The sequence below is a fragment of the Carcharhinus amblyrhynchos genome, chromosome 6 (genome assembly GCF_965287045.1).
Source record: "Carcharhinus amblyrhynchos chromosome 6, sCarAmb.v2.hapA, whole genome shotgun sequence".
In the NCBI taxonomy this organism is placed as follows: Eukaryota; Metazoa; Chordata; class Chondrichthyes; order Carcharhiniformes; family Carcharhinidae; genus Carcharhinus; species Carcharhinus amblyrhynchos.
In genome coordinates, this window is record NC_137329.1 from 19140816 (window position 1) to 19161624 (window position 20809).

General features: G+C 40.7%; 1 protein-coding gene across 3 annotated transcripts in view; it reads right to left on the reverse strand.

The window, feature by feature from the left end:
* qser1 (glutamine and serine rich 1) overlaps positions 1-20809 on the reverse strand; it is a 155349-nt gene that overhangs the window by 44556 nt on the left and 89984 nt on the right. For 2 of the 3 annotated variants that reach the window (XM_080189977.1, XM_080189976.1), the window contains exons 2-4: positions 19803-19906; positions 9291-9452; positions 766-4557 (exon numbers count right to left, since the gene is read on the reverse strand). In XM_080189977.1, the coding sequence (XP_080046103.1) occupies positions 766-4557; positions 9291-9452; positions 19803-19906 (4058 nt within the window). Of the gene's footprint in view, positions 1-765; positions 4558-9290; positions 9453-10113; positions 10148-19802; positions 19907-20809 lie in introns of all 3 variants that reach the window. The other variant, XM_080189978.1, reaches the window with a different exon arrangement.

Genomic DNA, 20809 nt, shown 5'->3' on the forward strand with positions numbered 1-20809 from the left:
CCTGGACAATTCTCATGCTGTCCTTGTGTGGGGATTTCCAAGGGGCCTCCAACCGTACCCTCAAGGGTATGACCCTCTGGAGAACAGAAGATCCACCTACATCAGTAGGTTTTAAGGTACTTTGCTTTATTAACATTAAAATGATATTAGGAAACTGGAGTGAACTTAGACTAAGACTAGAAGGCTTGTGCAGGATTGATGGGCCAAGTGCTATCCTTCTGTGGGTGTAAAATTTTACAACTGTATTCAATTAGAGAAGAACAAAATTAAATTCAACCACATATTAGACTGAAATTTGTAACACACCTACACATTATGCTGTTCATCCTCTTATATGAGGTACATCATAGGCCTTGTGCATGTGTCATGTGGAAATGTGGAATTGGAGATTTTGGGCCAAAACAACAAAGAAAATATTTATAAAAAAGAACCCATTCATATCAAGCCCTTCAAAATCTTTCTACAGATACCAAATAAACTGCAAAACAGTTTGCTAAATATTTAGTAAACATGCAAACTTCTTTCATTTTCAAGGCAAAATAACTCAGAATATATAACTTTCTAAAGCTCCCTCCATTTCTAAAACTTTCTTTACTGAGATAAAACATATACTGAAAAATTAGAAAGATTGTACATACATGACTGTGAAGCAGCTATGAAAAGTACCAAACCTTATATTTGGCAATGAGCAGATTCATTCCTGCAGCAATATGTTAACAAAATAAGATAGGCCCCATATGTATTTAAGTACGTAACTGTCCTTACCCTTTGTGTTCCATTTTTCTTTTTTATTAGAAGGATCATCCAAAACAGAAAGTGCTGAAGAAATACTCTTCTGAAGATCCTGGTTCCTCCCAACAGAATCTTCCTCATCAGAGGAAAATGCAGGTAATGTTTCCAGGTTTTTCTTTAAGTCGTCGTCTAACTTTTTGCAAGGACTGGTAGATTCACTTTCGGTAGATATTAAGGCAGTTGGCACTGACTGGTGTGTCGAAACTGGTGGAAGCATGGGACTATGAATGGTATTGGTGGATGGACGTCTATTACGATGTGCCGTACGTACTGAAGGTGCTGGAAACTGCTGCTTAGGTCCCGATTTAAGAAAGTCTAAAAAGGATGCAATGAAACCACTTTTAACTTCTGGCTGCTTTTCTTCAACTTCTCTAATCTTTTGATTTATCCTTTCTTGCTGGTGGTAACTCTCATAGTAACTGTCAGTAGACGCATGAGGTGAATTTGCATCTTTGGAATTCAGGCGCTTGCCCTGCCCACTTCGTTTTATTGGTTTTTGGCTACAAAGCTCATCATCTAAAATTTCTTTAGTTCGTACTTTTGCTCTTCGTTTTTTCTGAGTCCCATCTAACACCAAGTCTAAATTCCCTTCCTCTTCAGGCAAACTGTGAGACCATCCATCTGGTGGTAGCCCCAGTTTTAATTTAGGCTTTACTGGTCTCTTTAATTTTCGTTTGTTACCAGATCCTGGTGCAATCTCATCACCCAGGCTGTAATCAACGTCAGACACAGCACTCTCATCTGTGTTACTTCTACCACTTGGAATGAAGTCTGGATCTTTTGCATTATTTATGGCACCATCATCAGGAATGTCGTCGTTATCCTCTTCTTCAGATTCTGGGTTAGCACTTAAATGTTTCTTAATACCTTCAATACACTGATCACTGGATTCTTGAATGGAGTTCAAAATTGGTGCAGGTAACCCAGGCTGTATATGCTGGTCAGAAGTTCCAAGGGTTTGCTGATCAAGGCTTGAAGTTTTAGACTGAGTTGAACCATCTAATGGTATTGCCTCCAGATCCAAATTAATTTGACTGTTGCTTAATGTCAGATTATGCATATTTTGTTGATCTGGCAGCATGGTTTGTGAGGTGCGAAAACTTGGTGAAACGTGTCTTATAGCAACTGTCTGAAATGTAGATTTTGAGCCATCAGGACATTCGACCGAACGAATGCTGGATTCGTTGCAAGTGGATTTGGCAAACTCTTGTGGAGTAACTCCACACTCTTCATTGGCAGAAAACACATCTTCAACACTAGAGAAGAGATTTCTCTCAACACCAAGCAACATGGATTCTGAAAAACAGACAGAACTAAGGCCAACAAACTGAGATTTTGAATCTTGCCTGTGTGATGGATCAAAATTATCTTTTGTTGTCAACTGTAGCGGTTTAGAAGATTCAGTACTGTCCAACTTCATTGTCTCAGAGTTCTGTTGCAACAGCGGTTGTTGAGGTTGCGGTGTACTGACTTGGGCAATGTGCCTTTCAAGTTGAAGAAACTGTGACTGATGTGATGCCTGAGACTGAGCTTGTATTTGCTGTGACTGTACTGATGCTTGGGATTGACCATGGCCTGATTGTAGTAACTGTGGCTGCTGTGCTACTGATTGTTGTATTAAAGACAATGGCATTTCACGTGATGAATCTAGGAGAACCTGTGCACCAGACAGCTGTAATCGTGGAGTCTGGCATACAGAGTGTGTTTGCAAATGTTGTGAAGTATTAATTACTTGTGCCTGATGAGCTTGAGGCCTAGTCTCCGGTACCTTATGTAAGAGAGATTGAGGCTGCTTCAAATCTTCCGCACCCATAATTATGTGTGATGACTGCGATTGATTAGCTACTTTTTTCATTTCGTGTGTGTTCATATTGTTGTTATTGCCAACTGGTTGACCATGATGAGTCACCATTGCTTCCATGGACCTTGTTACATTAAACTGCTTCACATGTTCATGTTTTCTTTCGCCAGTTTTCGATCCCTGAAGAGTGAGACCAACTACCTGGTCTTCTAGGCGAGAATTACTCCTGATGACACTTTGAGACAGATATCGGTCATCTGCTTTTGAGACATCATAAACAGCATTTTCCTCCCCGATTCCACTTTCTGTCAAACCCGGAGTGGATGCATCAAGAGAAGACTGCTGCTGTAACAAATCTTGAATAGGAAAACCCTCATCATCTTCCTTAGATGGCACAAACAAATCTGAATCAGATTTCCTTTTAATATAAGACTGCTTTCTGTCTGAGGACGACTGAGCGTTCTGCATCGTCTGTGAATGAGACGATGATGTGAAAGTTGGTGAATGTACTCCTGACAAGAACTTCTGAGACTGGGGTGAAGGAACACTTTGTGGCTGACTTGTTGGTGAAGAATGCATTGACATAAAGTTCTGAGTAGGGCTTGATGAAGATAAATTCTGTGCACGAGTAGATGAAGAAAATGGTAATGATTGAGTATGTGATGTCAAAGTCAAAGTCAGAGATTGTCCGGAAGCATAACTTGGTGAAAGACTGACAGTTGACAAGCCCTGTGATTGTGCAGAATAGCTGCTTTGCGGCTGACTCACAGCAGGCAAACCCTGAGAATGACCAGAAGGATAGTTTTGTGCCTGGCTAATAGAAGACAAATTCTGTGGTTGGCCAGAATAGTTATCAGTGAGACTAACTGAAGGCTGGTCAGAAGTGTAACTGAGTGCTTGACTAACAGGCGTCATGTTTTGTGACTGGCCAGAATAAGAAGCTGGTGACTTAGGCAAAGTAGTGATCTTCTCAGGCTGACTGGAAGAATATACCTCCGAGTGACTGACTGTTGTTATGTTTTGTGACTGTGTTGAAACATAGTTTTGGGATTGACTAATTGACATTATTAGATTTGATGCCTGGCCTGAAGAGTACACTTGTGACTGGCTTGATATAACTGAACTTTGCTTTTGTGTAGGTGTGGAGTAACTCTGTGTTTGCACAGTAGCTGTTGCACTTTGGGATTTGGCAGTTTTTGTAGAACGTTGAGCTGATCTTGAACAATTTTTAGCTTTTGAAGAATAATCAGGAGACTGAATGGTGGATGAATAACTCTGTGATTGCTCAACCGTTACTGAAGAGTTCTTCTGCTGTGTTCCACCGTTGCTCACCTGAGACTGGTCTCCAAGTGGACTACATGTCAAACCTGCATGCCTTGAAGTTTCCTGAAAATCGACTCCACTCCCACTGGTAAGATAGCCTTGCAAGGAATGGTGAGAACTTGGTAATTGCCCCTGTACTGAGTGTGAGCTGGAAGGCCGCTGGTGATGCTTAATAACGCTACATTCTCTTTGAAGTGCCCTTTCAATGGAGGCAGTTGAACTAGAAAAAACTGATGTGCCATATCCTTGAGAGGCTTGTTGAGCTTGCCCAAGTGCCGAAGGCAACAAACTAAATTGCGGTTGTAAGTGATGAGGAGCAGATTCTTGAGCAGAGCGATATGTTGATGATGGAGGTATGCTTGTACTTAAAACAGTACTACCAATCCTGTCAAAAGTCAATGGGGAAGGAACAGCTGCTTGAGAAGACTTTATTTGAAGCAGAGGATCATGTGGAGAAATAAGTCCATTTGTAGTAGGGCTGAAAGGTGCATCTTGTAGTGTCAGGGACTGTGCACCAGCAAAGCTTCGACTAGTAAAGGTAGAAGGATGTTGGTACGCTGCAAGAGCTGATGGTGGGAATGTTCCAGAAGCTTGCAGTGCTCCAGTGACAAACAGCTCTGTAGGTGTTGAAGAGTGCATACCTAGACAATTAAAAGACAAAACATTGGAAATGATAGAAGTTAATTTTTAGCTTGAATTTCAGTACATATGTATCACTCCAAAATCTGAAGGTCAACCCCAACATAACACAATTCATGTATTTCTTCCAACTGTAGATAACACATCTCTCAATGCTGACTGGTTTAAGTGCTCAGTTAATGTGAAACGAACAGCTAAAATCTATTCCGGCGTCAGTGATAGAATTAAAAATTGCAAAATAAACAATAGAAAAATTTGTGCACGTTATCTCATTCCTTCCCATAATCACTGCTCAATTTAACTTCACTCTTTCCATATCTGATTTCACTTTAAAAGAAAATGCACATTTTTGAATTTCCATTGCCATTTTCATAATTCAATGTTTTATTTTGACTCGAAGTAGCTTTTTTCCGTAAACTGGCTGAAAAACGCAACTCCAAAGGCTTTTATTGTATGGAAGTCAGAAGATGTACCATACGGGCAGTATGGTAGCACAATGGTTAGCACTGCTGCTTCACAGCTCCAGGGTCCTGGGTTCAATTCCTGGCTCGGGTCACAGTCTGCATATTCTCCTCGTGTCTGCGTGGGTTTCGTCCGGGTATTCTGGTTTCCTCCCACAGTCCAAAGATGTGCAGGTTAGGTTGATTGGCTATGCTAAGAAATTGCCCCTTAGTGTCTTGGGATACGCAGGTTAGAGGGATTAATGGGTATAATATGTAGGGATACGGGGTAGGGCTTGGGTGGGATTATGTTCAGTGCAGACTCGACAGGCCGAAGGGCCTCTTTCTGCACTGCAGGGTTCTATGATCTATGTAACCATATTGTTTCAAGTCAAAACACGATAGGCAGTTGAATGGTTAAATATGTCCAAAGCATGTCAAGGGTTCACTGGTAATACTCTGACAGGCTATGCATTAAAACAATATTTTTAAAACATTGCAAATGCCTGCTAAATATACAGAAGGTACTTGAAAATTAAAACACAGTGCATAGTAATAATAGTTAAGTTAATATTCTATAAAGTTAGTTTGAGAATTCAACATTAAACACTGGTTACTCCATCTTCTGTCTGAAGGTTTTCACAAGCTTCTGCTGTGGTATGAAAGCTGCTGCATTATGAGAAGTACTTCCCACATTGCTGTGCTACTTTTAAAATTGGTCTTGCAAACAAACTCAAAGCAACAGATACTGAAACTGTGTCTGTTCACAGAATGATAATTCCACAAGGTGTTTTCTATTAGCACTTGGAAATAGATTTATTATGGACTTGGAAATATATTGCTGTTCCTTCACTGTCACTTGATGAAAATCGTAGAACACTAGACCTAACAGTACTCTGACAGCCCTTCACTACAAAGGCTACAACAGTTCATAAGCTTCTCAAGGGCTGTTGGATATGATCAATAAATGCTGGCCTTGCCTCAATGCCCAGAGCCGTTGAATGAATTAAGAAAGTAGCAAATACGTAATTACTAATATATTTAATGTGCATCAGTTGGGTATTAATTGGAAATTCACTTACACTCAGATATAGGAGTCACAAATAGGCTCATATTAACATTGCAATGAAATTACTGTGAAAATCCCCTGGTCGCCACACCCCAGCGCCTGTTCAGGTACACAGAAGGAGAATTTAATAAGGCCAATGCACCGAACAGCACGTCTGTCGGACTGTGGGAGGAACATAAGAAATAGGAGCAAGAGTAGGCCATCTAGCCCTTCGAGCCTGCCCCGCCATTCAATAAGATCATGGCTGATCTGAAGTGGCTCAGTTCCACTTTCCCGGTTTCTCCCCATAACCCTTAATTTCCTTGCCTACCAAAAACCTATCCACCCGTGTCTTAAATATATTTAGCGAGGTAGCCTCTACCACATCAACGGGCAGAGAATTCCAGAGATTCACCACCCTTTGAGTGAAGAAGTTCCTCCTCAACTCCGTTCTAAACTGCTCCCCCCCATCTTGAGGCTGTGCTCTCTAGTCCTGCTGTCCTTCCTGAGCGGGAAGAATCTCTCTACCTCTACCCTATCCATCCCCTTCATTATCTTATACGTCTCTATAAGATCCCCCCTCATCCTTCTAAATTCCAACGAGTACAAACCCAGTCTATTCACCCCCTCATCTCTGCTATCAGCCTAGTGAACCTCCTCTGCACTCCCTCCAAGGCCAAAATATCCTTGCGCAAGTGCGCCGACCAAAACTGTGCACAGCTGCGGCCTCACCAGGTGCTCCAGTGAAAACTGGAGCACCTGGAGGAAACTCATGCAGACACGAGAAGAACGTGCAGACTCTGCACAGACAGTGGCCCAAGCCGGGAATCAAACCTGGGTCCCTGGCGCTGTGAGGCAGTGCTAAGCACTGTGTCACCGTGCTGGCCGAAATGCTTGATATGCAACATGTGTTTCTAAATGAAAGCTTAAACATGTATTAAGACAAGACTCTATCTTTCATCATTTGAGAGAACAACAACCAAATCCGTAATAAATGTTTTTCCAAGTGCTGAAGTTCTCTTACCCACAACCATAACTACAATCAAAATACTGAGATTTGTATTTGCAGGCATTTTTGTACTATGTAAAGCAACAGCTAAACCTACAATAAGCGTTTTCATTTTCTCACACTATTTATTCAAGTTGCAATGTATTTGGAGAGGTAGCAGCCACAACTAATGGGAAACCACATCTGGTAAATGAAATCAGATTCCTCACGTGGCACTCAGCTTTTATTCTGTTGGTTCCAAACAGTTGTTTGGGCACAGCAGAATTAATATCCAATAAAACTAGTTTCTTTATAGATCAATCCTAATTGTTGCAACTTTTTCCAGTGAAGAAACATAAGCTACCCAATTCTTAATACACAAATATGTCATTGATAGATCTGAGTAAGTTGCACGATCAAATGCACCAAACATTGTAGCAGTTAAGAAAAATATGCTTTATTGCCAGCCATGGATTTCGTGTCAAATATTGCTAGCTATCTTGGCTGGCTGCTGGACTCTGGATTTGGTACAAACTTCACTTGTTATTATTGTTGATATGTACACAGGAAAAAGTTAGCAACAACAGATTTAAAATAATAGGGCAGTACCAAACCACTAAACATGATGCTAACAGTCACAGTATAAGATATTGACACAGCTAGTCCGAAGCTTGGTCAAAGTGGTGGTTTTTGAGTATCTTGAAAGCGGAAAGAGGCAGAAAGGTGGCGAGGTCAAGGAAAGAATTCCAGCATGGTGAAACAGTGAAAAAGAGACCAGAATTAGAAAAGCATACAAATCCAAGGTTACAGAGCTAGGGAAGGATGAACTAATGGAAAGATTTCAAAGCAGTGATCAGAATTTTAAAAATCAGGGTGCATTCAGACCAAGAGCTGATATAGGCCAGTGAGCACAGGACAAATTACTGATGGAACTTAGTGCAAGTTACAATATATGCATTAGCTCAAGTCTATGGACAGTGTATTGAATCATAAAGTCTAAGGTAATACAGGCATGTAAGAAGGTTCAAGATAAAACTTTGTTTTGAAACTTTTGATCTTAACATTATTTTCACAGTGGTCTTACTACATTTGGTGTTGTTCATGGAATAGTTTGGTTTTTCTTTGAAACTAGTTCACTTAGTTTTACAGAAAATTATTAAGAGCCAAAGTATAAATATGATACTTTAAATAACAGGCAAAAATAGCTTAATTTTATGGTGATAATGGCTTCATTACATCAGGCTTGCCAAGTATTTCTCAGTTCTTGTTTGAAAAGACAATTCTTTAAGACTAGAAAGAGAGAACTAAGTATAAAACTCTAATCTTCTCACTATGTTATTTTAGTTATTAGTGAGACTTTCTACCAAACAGCAGCTCAACCTCCTGACCAAGCACTCAAAAAAAGGTTAACTCTACTTTTAGCAATAATCTACTATCTCAATGCAAAGTTGCGAGTGGCTACTTGTGTCACAAATATTTGAAATCCTAAATTCTGTAGAAATATGCATATTATGTATTTTCAGGAGATGCTTCAGACTAATAACCTGATGACTGCTTGCACACCATAGCTCATTAATAAGAAGGTGTATTGTGACAATCATAAGTGCCAAAATCTTAAGAGTTCTCTCCGCAAAGTCTAAACATCATCTTTGGCGATTGGAAGCTCAATTCCTTCTATAGTTCAAGGTATGCAGTTTGGGCATGGTAAATTGCTGGGTTATGGAAATTGGGGGGAGTGGGGGTGGTGGGCCTTGGTAAGATGTGCTTTCAGAGAGTTGGTGCAGACCTAATGGCCTCTTTCTGCACTGTAGGGATTCTATGGTTATGTTATTTTGTAACCATGCCTTTTATTTGAGATTTTCAGTAAAATTGCTTTTCAAAAATATAAATATTCAAACAAACTTTAACTATATCACTTGGTCAATTTTGGGGTGTGTGCGCGCGCGAGTGTGTGCGATCGTGTGAAGCATGTGCGTTGGGTGTACGAGAAGAATGGCTGAAAAGGTTCTTTTGCAATCTCCCCCCATCTATCTTCACACCTACAGACTTCCACCTGTTCCATACTGTAAACACTTGTTAGGAAATGTGAGGATTAATTCACGGTTATTAATCCTCAGATTTTGCTCATTTCCAATAGTCCCTGTTCTGTGATTTCCATTGTTGCCACACACGAGATTGGGAAACCCACTCCCCAAAATATTTGCACAATACCAATTGACAAGACAAAACAAGCCTCCATATCTCATAGTTCAATTTTACCTGTCTGCCATGAAGGAGCTCTGAACTGCGGTAGCAAGGAGGCTGCAGCAGGTCCAGACTGGGGGGTGCGTGATTCAATAGCTGAAAGGAAGTTCATAACTGAGGTCTCAGATGCACCGCTGCCAGAATGTTGCATAGTTGCATCAAACAAACCGGATAGCCCTGCACAAGAGAAAAAACAAATACTGTAGAAAGGCAAGTGCTATGCAATGCCAAAAAGGATGTAATCAGTCATGGATAATCAGCCACTTTCATTGAATTTCACAAACTTAGCTGAAGGACAGCCATTAGTATCAACTGACATCTACTAGCTAAAATAGCAAATAATCTACCGTCTCAATGCAAAGTTACGAGTGGATACTTGTGTCACAAATACTTGAAATCCTAAGTTATGTAGAAATGCACATTTTTTTGGAGATACTTCAGACTAATAACCTGATGTCCGCTGGCAAACCTACATCATTGTGAGGAAAGTCTATTATGGCAAACATTGGTATCAACATCCAAAGAGTTTTCTCTGCAAAGTCTTCAAATATCATTATTTTGACAACTGGAAGTTCAATTAAATAACTTATAAATTAACGCTGGACATGATTAGGGCAACCTTGAGCTGACAGTTAATAAATACAAGAAAATCCTGTGTGAGGAAATATAATTTACGTCAAAAAGCCATTTCAACCAAAGCACGTATGATCCTCAGTTTAGTAAACATTAATCTTCATCATATGCCTTCTGGGGAAAGAAAATCAAGCAGCGCACACCATCAGATCTCTCTCTCAACAGATATCAATTTAGTTACTTGTTAAAAAGGTGATTCACCTACCTCCTCTGGCAGTTTGTTCCACACATCTGTTAGTCTGCAATTAAATCAACTCACATTGAAACAAGAGACAAAACTCAAATTGATTGAAGTAAAACGAAAATAACTTGTATTTATATGGGGCCTTTTAGCGACTTTTTGATATAACAGAGGGTTTTTGCAACCAATTAAATGACCCTGAAGTGCATCCACTATTGGCCACCACAAGGTAGTCAATTTGCACACAAAAAAGTCCCACAATTAATGGCCATGTAATTCGTTTTGAGTGATGTTGGTTGAAGAATAAATATTGGTCAGGACCCTGGAGGAACACTGCTCCTTTTGTTTGAATAGTGTCTTGGGATCCATTATACTCATTGAGGGGAAAGATGAGACCACTAGTAAGGTCCCCCAGTGTTGCACTGAAGGGTAAGCCTAGATTATGTATTGAAGTCTAACTACTGGCTCATGACTGAGATTTTTATCCAAATAACTTATAACAAGTAGTCATTTATTTTTGAACAGACAAGCAGCCAAGAAACTAATGGTCATTCCAACCCAGCAATTAAAATAATAGCTTGTAATTGCTGTTTTTCCTGTATTTTCTCAATTGTGCTTCACACCAAATTGTGACAAGAAATTACTGAGTTGGTCAAGCTACATATAACAACATATTAAACTGCACATTTCAAATAAGCTATTCCAGTTATTAGAGTAACTTAATTTTCCAAACATCAAGCTGTGCCATTGCTGATTCCATTTCTGAAAAGTGAAGAGAAACTCAATAGGTATTTTCAAAATCCATATGAAACATATATAAATTCTTCTGTTGAACACAAGGAGTTTCACCATTATTAAGTTTTTAAAAAGCATTAAAACTGCCTCTGATGATCAATTTTAGATTTTTGAAAAAAAGTAACAGGATAGTTCACGTGAACAGTGGTAAGAGTGTAAGATATAAACAGCAAGATTACCTAGGTACAAAATGCAAGATTGATTGCAAGCTAAAGCAAGGGGATGGTTAGCTTATCCTAACCGAGAGATGGATAGCCTATTCTATCGAAAGAGGTGATGGAAGAGTCTCTCTAATATGGGAACAGTAAGAAAAGCTTTGACAATTTAGATTTTGTACACAGTTGAGGGGAAAACTTTTCACACAGTAAGAAATTCAGCTTGTAGGAGGTAGCTTTAATAAGGATGTGAATAGTCAACACAATACAAAAATTAATTTCCCACACATTATCCACAACTCTTCCTCAAAATGTTTATTCTGCACATTGTTGTGAATTTGAAGTTAGAATCAAAACATCTCACACCGAAGTTTACAAGCACAAGAAATTTTTTGAAATGTGTCTCATACGATAAACATAAATTTAAAAGTTCTGAATGAAACACAACAAATTAACCTCCATTACATAAAATTCCACTAAACCGGACCAACTACAATAAAACAATCTGCTTCAGTTAAAAGAATCTAAAAGGATAAACAATAAACAACCATAGAATGTCACTTCATAGGTGGGTGGGTCAGATTACCGGTCAACAACATAATAGCAAGGAAATTATAATGAGATCCGCAAAAAGGATGTACATTGTACACTTAGCTGCAAATGATGCATTCTATTTGCACAGCCCATTAGGCAAGCACTAAAAATTAGATATGAAATTCAAAAGTGAAAACACTTGTGCGTGGATTGCACACTGGTTTTGGCAGCATGGTTGTGAGTTTACCATCATCTGTTCTCCATCATTTTCATTAAATGCAGAAAATAGTTTGTGGGGTTTATATCGTCACATCTGGAACAAATTGTATCAGAAAACTACTTCACATGGATTATATTGTATTGCTTTAGAAGGGACGCATTACTTGAATGGACTAAGAACCTATTTTGAACTATGTTTCAACAGTACATCAAAAAAATTGCATCTCAAGTACATTACTGTACAAAAGCCTGAAAGTCTTGAAAGGAAGGAAGAGCGTTGTAATTTGGTATTACTGGGGACTAAACTTTGTTTCCTCACTTCCATTATTTTTATTTGTTCTGAATTTATTCTTACCTATTTAAACAATTCAGTTAAAAAAAATCTTTTCCTGGTTTTATTTGTTCCTTCATTATCAAATCAAATTTTGTTCCTTCTAATGTTGCCGACTGCTTTTCTTTTCCACTTCTCTATTTAATCTTTATACTGTTTCCTGGTCTGTTCTTCCCTAAATATAGCATCTTTAATCATTTAATGCACAGTTGGCACAGGCATATGCACTAGAAAATAGGGGGAGTATATAGAGACAATAGAAGCAGAGAGAAGAAAAGTTGCCAATAGAGAAAATGTCAAGTACAAACTTGACAATACCTTTGGACCTAGCATTTCTGATTTAACAGCAAAAAAAAGTGGAAATTGAGATGGAATGTGCATAACATACTGTTATGGTACAGAGATTGATCCCCATTTTAGATGTAATGTCGAGCCCCCAAAGTGGAATACCTTGCTTCATAATCTGTTAAAACTGTGTGGGAAGGTGAATTGTCCTTCAGTAATGTTGTGGTTAACTAACAGAAATACTTGATACCCAGTAAAATGAACATTTAACAATTTAAAAAAGGATAGCAAGAGTTTTTATAAATATATAAAAAGGAAGAGGCTGGCTAGGGTGAACGTTGGTCCTTTAGAGGATGAGAAAGGGGAGCTAGTGGTAGGGGATGGGGATATGGCTAAGGTCTTGAATAACTTTTTTGTTTCTGTCTTCACGGAGGAGGACGTGAATAATTTGCCGGGTGTTAGCGATGGAAAGGTGGTAGGAATGGAGGGTCTTAATGACATTACTGTTACTAGAGAGGTGGTGCTCGACAGACTGGAGGGGCTGATTGTGGACAAGTCCCCAGGACCGGATGGAATGCATCCGAGGGTTCTGAAAGAAATGGCGGAGGTGATAGTGGATGCCTTGGTGGTTATTTTCCAGACGTCGCTGGATTCCGGGGAAGTGCCGGAAGATTGGAAAACGGCTAATGTTACGCCGTTGTTTAAGAAGGGTGCCAGGCAAAAGGCGGGGAATTATAGGCCGGTTAGTTTAACGTCTGTGGTAGGTAAAATGTTAGAATCCGTCATTAAGGAGGAAATTGCGAGGCATCTTGAAGGGAATTGCTTGATAGGGCGGACGCAACACGGTTTCATTAAAGGGAAGTCGTGTCTGACAAATTTACTGGAGTTCTATGAGGATGTGTCTAGGGCAGTGGATAGAGGAGAGCCGGTGGATGTGGTCTTTCTGGATTTTCAGAAGGCGTTTGACAAGGTACCTCACAAGAGGTTATTGCAGAAGGTCAGGGGACATGGAGTTGGGGGTAGGGTGTTAGCGTGGATAGAGGATTGGTTGTCAAATAGGAGGCAGAGAGTGGGGGTCAATGGGTGCTATTCGGATTGGCGGTTGGTGACTAGTGGGGTGCCCCAGGGGTCGGTGCTGGGGCCTCAGCTATTTACCATTTATATAGATGATCTGGAGGAGGGAACCGAGTGCAGGGTGTCGAAATTTGCTGATGACACCAAGATTGGGGGAAAGGCAAATTGTGCGGAGGGTGTGGAGAGTCTGCAGAAGGATCTAGATAGGCTGGGCGAATGGGCCAGGAAATGGCAAATGGAATTTAATGTTGGCAAGTGTGAGGTGGTCCACTTTGGTAGGAAGAATGGTAGGAAGGACTATTACTTACGTGGCGAAAAACTGCAGCAGGCGATGGTGCAGAGGGACCTCGGGGTCCTTGTGCATGAGTCGCAAAAACCCAGCTTGCAGGTGCAGCAGGTGGTCAGGAAGGCGAATGGGATGCTGGCCTTCATAGCGAGGGGGATTGAATATAAAAGTAGGGAGGTCTTGCTGCAGCTGTATAGGGCATTGGTGAGGCCGCAGCTGGAGTACTGTGTGCAGTATGAGGAGAGGCTGAATAAACTAGGCTTGTACTCGTTAGAGTTTAGAAGAATGAGGGGAGATCTCATTGAGACGTATAAGATGATGAATGGGATGGATAGGATAGAGGTGGAGAGACTCTTCCCGCTCAAAAAAGACAGTAGGACTAGGGGGCACAGCCTCAAGATAAAGGGGAGGCGGTTTAGAACGGAGTTGAGGAGGAACTTCTTCATTCAAAGGGTGGTGAATCTCTGGAATTCTCTGCCCGTTGAAGTGGTGGAGGCTGCCTCGCTAAATATTTTTAAGAAGCGGGTTGATGGGTTCTTGATAAGAGAGGGGATTAAGGGTTATGGGGAGAGGGCGGGAAAGTGGAACTGAGCCACAACAGATCAGCCATGATCTTATTGAATGGCGGGGCAGGCTCGAAGGGCTAGATGGCCTACTCCTGCTCCTATTTCTTATGTTCTTATGTTCTTATGAAACTTCAACTAAAGGAGTAACACACCAAATAACAAGATTCTACTAGAATGCTGTTCAAATAAATACAATATCCATTCATTAACCAAAAAAGTAATACTAGAATTTAGTCACTTTTAAAAAATATACAACCAGGTTGTGCGTCTTTTGGAACCTTTGAGATTTTTCGGTTGATCTCCTGTCTGTGAGTTCCTTTTGATTTGGTGCCTTTCACTGACTAGATAATGCGTTCTCTTAAGAGATATATAAAGCTTGTAGGGTTGACAGCTGAGAACTCCTGGCTTTTAGCAACTGGCATTTGTTCTCTCCCTCTCCAGTCTTGAGAGGTGGCAGTTGCTAACTAACTGTTCTCCCTAATAATAACTAACTGCACTCTATTTTATACCTGTGATGACTTATCAATTTTCCTACAATTGGACTGGTCTGTTGTTGTCAATATCAAATTCAAATCTTATGGGTTCTTGGTAGCTGAGTGTCTGCTTTAAATTGATTGGGCAAAAGTCAAACAACAACAGGTTGTCTTTGTCAAGACTACTGCTTGACTTTTTGATATAAATGTTTCAACTTGGACTTCGGATGTACTTTGTATTTTGAATCTCCAAGCACTGAAACAAAACCAGCTTTTAAAGGGTTTACACAATGTTTTTTCTCCCAGCCCTTTTTACATCTTTATCAAAATAATATTTCAACTTCACAAATTCACCTTTGTAACAATACTTTTATATACAGAACATGGATCCACGAAGATCTCTGGAGTCAGATTTCTGTTCACTTCAATTCAGTCATAGTCTATCAGCAGTTCTCAAGGGACTAGCTGGGGTAGATACTGATAGTGGTTATTTCCCCTTGTGGGAGAGTCTCGGACCAGAAGGCAAAATCTCAGAATAAGAGGTCGCCCATTTAAGACAGGGATGAAGAGGAATTTCTTCTGAGGGTAGTGAATCGGAGAGATTCTTTACCGCAGAGGGCTGTAGAGGCTGAGACAGGCAGATTTTAATCAGCAAGGAAATCAAGGGTTATGCAGATAAGGCAGGAAAGTGGAATATTATATCAGGTCAGTCATGATCTCACTGAATGGTGGAGCAGAGTCAATGGGCTGAATGGCCTGGTTCTGCTCCTACGTCTTTCGGCAATGAGGTCAGGAGCTAAAAGACACTGGCCCAAACCAAACAGGGTTGGTTAAAGTCCAACAGGCTTATTTGATAGCACAAGCTTTCGGAAAACTGCCCCTTCATCTGGTGCTACCAAATAAACTTATTGGACTTTAACCTGGTGTTGCAAGGTACTTACTGTGCCTACCCGGTCCAACGCCGGTAACTCCATATCATGACCACTTGGTTGATGATCAAGAGTGGACTGATGAGCTGGTAGTTGACAAGAGTTGGTTTTGACCTGCTTTCTGTGGACAGGACATATCAGAGCAGGTTTCCACGTTGCCAGGCAGATGCCAATGCTATAGTTGCACTGGAACAACTTTGCTAAGGGTGCAGCTAGTTCTGGAGCCCAAGCCTTTAGTATTGCTGCTGGAATGCTGACAGGGTCCAAAGCCTTTGCAGCATCCATTGCCTTCAGCCATTTCTTGATTTCACTCCATGCAATTTGAATTCGATGAAGACTAGCATCTGTGATGCTGTGAATCTCAGGAGAGGTCTGACTGAAAGCATGCAAATAGCAATGCTACCTTGTTCCAGCATTCAGAACATCATTCTTCTCAAATCTAAATAAAATCTGAACACTGGTCTACAATATACAATATCAAAATTTCCAGAAATTTAGGAGCCTGACTAAATTTAAATAGGACTACAGGTGATTACAGGAAGACACAACCAAGTTAGTGTACTGAGATAAATAAACATCACATTAAGTGAAGGTTGAAAACGTTCAATTTTGAGGGGACAATAGAGGCATTGCTGTTCTTTTCAATAGAATAGAAATCTAAGAGTAGACCTAATGAATTTTTCAAAATTATGAAACAAAATAAATGGGGAAAAGCTATTTCCAATAGTTGAGAGAATATAAATTTATCAAGGAATGAAGGGAAATTTAGCAAAATTATTATTTTTTTAATCCACCATATGTTACTCTAGACACAGAGGTAAAGCAAAATCCACAATAGCTTTTAAATGTAGAGCAAACAAATACTTGAAAAAAATGAAAGGGCAGCAAGTTGGGACTAAGTGAATAAATCTTTTCAAAGTCTGGTACAAATGCAATGGGCCATAGATCTCCTATCATCCTGTAAAAATGTGTTTCAAATTCATAGTTCTTAATTCTGTTTCCTCAGCTGTCCACCATTTAATTAAAAGTAAGGCTTTAACTATTTTCCTAACAGAAATCACAGTTTAACTTTATCTTAGTTTTGGTTTAATCACAAAAATGCAATCTTGCATGACATGTTGCTCAATGTAGTTACAGTTCTGCAATTGATTTCATTCTAAGATTTGACAGTACAAAAATTGTGGCATATTTCAGATTCCAGTTTCCACTTGGAAAGGATGAGACATAGGGTCCGATTTTACCAAAAATTAATTGTGGTAAATATGGGCGTCGGGCCTATAACACGATCTGCACCTGAAACCGAGCAGATCACGCCTTTACCGACACCCGATTAAGACGCAGATCCATCCATGCCCCAATTGGGCACCCTGATGATTTAAATGCATTAGCATGCATTTAAATCGATTTAATGAACCATGCACCCAACTCTACTGCCAAACCCCAGAAATGGATCTCTGCCGTCCATCTGAGCCCACCCACCTCCTCTGGCAGACACCAGCAGAAGGCCAGGAAGGTGCTGCAGGCTGTCCAACAAGTGCAGTAAGAAGTCTCACAACACCAGGTTAAACTCCAACAGGACCTTAATCTAGTGTTGAGAGACTTCTTACTATGTTTACCACAGTCCAACGCCGGCATCTCCACATCGAGTGCAGGTCAGAAGGATAGTGGAGGGAGAGGAGCAATCAAGGTAGGCAGGGGGTGTGCTCTGCAGAGGAGGGCCTGCCTCCCAGGAGGGTCCAATCGCGGCTCGTCCCCCTCTCTCCCGGCGCTGTCTACTGTTTTTTGTCTTTTGCGCCTGGGCACTTTGTTTCAGATTTTTTTCTAACTGCGCATGTGCAGTTCAGAGCACTGATTATTCCAGTAGCGCTAAGCCCTGCCCACAGCGCGGACCAGACCGGAGCCAGCAAAAAGCGTATGGGTGCGCTGGAACGGGGATTCCGGGCTCGGATCTGTTTTACGTCCGGATCTGGCCCTTAGCCTCCAAATGGTAAAATCTGGCCCATGTTATCTTTGCTGCCTTTAGGATTCAACATTATGTTTGAAAATTGTTGAACATAATGTTGACTCCTGGAGGTTGTACGAGTGACACCGTGGCACACTGCTGTTTCACAATACCGTGGACCCGGATTCGATCCCAGCCTTGGGTGACAATGTGGAGTTTGCATGTTCTCCCATGTCTGCGTGGGTTTCCCCTGGGTGCTCTGCTTTCCTTCCACAATCTAAAGATGTTCAGGTTAGGCGGATTGGCCACAATAACTTGCCCCTTAGTGTCCCAAGATGTGTAGGTTAGGGAGATTAGCAGGATAAATGCATGCTGTTACAGGATGTACGTCTGTGTGTGTGTGTGTGTGTGTGTGTGTGTGTGTGTGTGTGTGGTGGAGGGGGGGAAAGGTGGTGGTGTTAAGATGCTCTATCAGAAAGTTGATGCCAAATGACCTCCTTCTGCACTGCAGGGATTTGATGATTCTATGTACTGCTGCTCTGCTTCAGAGGTGACACTGCAAGAACGAGGTGGAGAATTAAGATGACAGATACCAGAAGCTCAGGGTCATGCCTGTGGACTGAACAGAGGTGTTCCAAAAAAAGTGGTCATCCAATCTGTATTTGGTCTCCCAACTATGGAGGAAACCACATTGTGAGAAGTGAATACAATATATGTAAATTGCTGTTTCACACGGAAGGAATGCTTGGGAACTTGGATGATGAGGACAGAGGAAGTAAAGGGCAGGTATTATATTTCCTGCATCTACAAGTGTTACATCCTCAATCTACTGCACGGCTCCAGGAAAACTCAATGCAAGCTTGAGGAATAGCACCTCAACTTCCAATTAGGCACTCTGCAGCCTTCAGGACTCAACACTGAGTTTAACAATTTCAGCACATAATCTTGGTGCCTATATTGTTTGCTTTTTTTGGCATATAATAGTATAGCACAGGAACAAGCCCTTCAGCCCACGATGTTGTGCTCAACATGACGCCAAATTAAACAAATCCCTTCTGCCTTTCCTTGGTCCATATCCCTCTATTCCTTGCATATTGATATCAAATATGCTTGCACCACCATCCCTGACAGCACATGCCAGACACCTACCAATCTGTGTAAAAAACTTGTCCCTCACATCTCCATGCCCCCTAGTATCAGACACTTCAACTCTGGGAAAAAGATTTTGATTGGCATGTTTTGGATTTTGCCCTTATTTTTATGCATGCAGTCAGTAGCACACCTGCTCTAGGTAAATTTTTTGCAATCACCATTCTCTTTGATCCTAGGAGACTATCTCTTCTGCCATTTAATCTCTCCTGTCTTTCACTCTATCACAGAGCTTACTCTGTTATTGTCCCACTCATCCTTTCCTCAAAACTTTTCCCAATTCTAAAGAAAGTTCACAGCTCTGAAACATTAACTGTTCCTCTCCAGAGATGCTGCCATAAACGGACTATTTCCAGCATTTTCTGTTTACATTATGAATAATGTGCAATCATGTATACTTTGAAGAAGAAAACCTTAAATAAAATCTGCAGGCCGGTTGAGGGATGATCTTTTTGCTCAGCAAACCTCCCAAAAGTATTCACGAGAAGTATCAGGTATCCTTATGAAAGAATTTCCTACCAAAAAGAGACTTGCCTTGCTGGCTCTTTCCTCCAGAGCAGCAGTCTCCAAACTCTGATCCGGATGTGGCCCACTGCGGGCCAGATGTAGAGACCCCTGCTCCAGAGGAACGTGAAAATGCACTGAAGTAGAGATGCTTCCTGTATTCTGAAGTGACCTAATTTATTTCCAAATGTGCCATTACTTTACTCTCAGGTGAACCAATCTAGAGGCATACCTGACTGGAAAAACCATATTATCAACAAAATATACTTTATTTATTTGTTGGTTAAAAAACTTAGGAACCATCAATCCCAAAAACTGCCACATAAAATTCCTTTGAAAATTATTTTTAAAACAAGACTCAAGAGAAAGAACAGGTGACTTTATACATGTTACTGCAAATCAGCTGTTTTGACAGCATAGGTATTCACTTTCTAATTTTAAAAAGAAATTACAATCAAAATTCTTTCATACCTGTGGGGTGATGTGTAGTGGTATAGCCAGGTAGCTGGTGAGATGGTGTGTAAGCCGTTCTATGAAGGAGGTCAGTTTCTGGATGTGCTGTTCCATAGCTCAAACTGAAAAGACAAATGATTGGGTTATTCTGATGCTAGAAACAAGATTCATTTTAAAAAATGATAATGTGAAAGAGGAGACTTTTGACATAGGAGGCGAGGTAGACTGGGTACTTTTCAGGACCAAGGGTGATGGCTTGAAAAACATCACAAAATGATCTGATTAGCATAGCTATTATCCTGCAGGATGCCTTTGATGTACCCTAATTCTGCAGCAAGCATGTGTGGTGAGCAAATAGGTCAGACCTATTGGCTAAGATCAAGTGTAGTATCGACATGCTGTGCTTGGTTGAAGTCATTAGGTTACACTTCAGCTTCATTTGAAGCAATTTTTAAAAGTGGCATCTCGGCCTTTTGGCTAAGTTCAAATGAGATCAAGCCTTGGAGGAGGAGCTATGCCTATTCCAATCAGCTTGGATCATGTAGATCAAGCCTAAGGCAGGAGGTGAGAGCCCTGTCTTGTCAGCTTGGATTGGGAACGTCTCAACTTGTTGAGACTCTGAATTGGACTTGACTGGATTGAATTGGAATAAAAACAAAAAAGAAAATCTGTTCTTAAAAAAAAAGGTTGTCAATAAGATTAATCTTATAGCACGTGGATCTGTAAGAATCTCAATGCATATATTGACCAGTGAATGAAGGTTTGTGGTAGACCATTGTAAAGAATCACTTTGCGCTATATATCACACAAACTCATGAACAGGCCTGAGGCCATCATCTTTGGCCCTGAGAAATGTCCAGATCATCCTAGAAGAACAAGATATCTCAAACATTTGAACAACTGATGAAGCTATCTATTTCATGCTGCCACTGCAGCAGCAACAAGAGTGGGGTTTGCCTCGAACAGGATACTGCTGTCAAACAAAAAAGATGTTCTACCTATCACACAAATGAATAGTGTGGCAT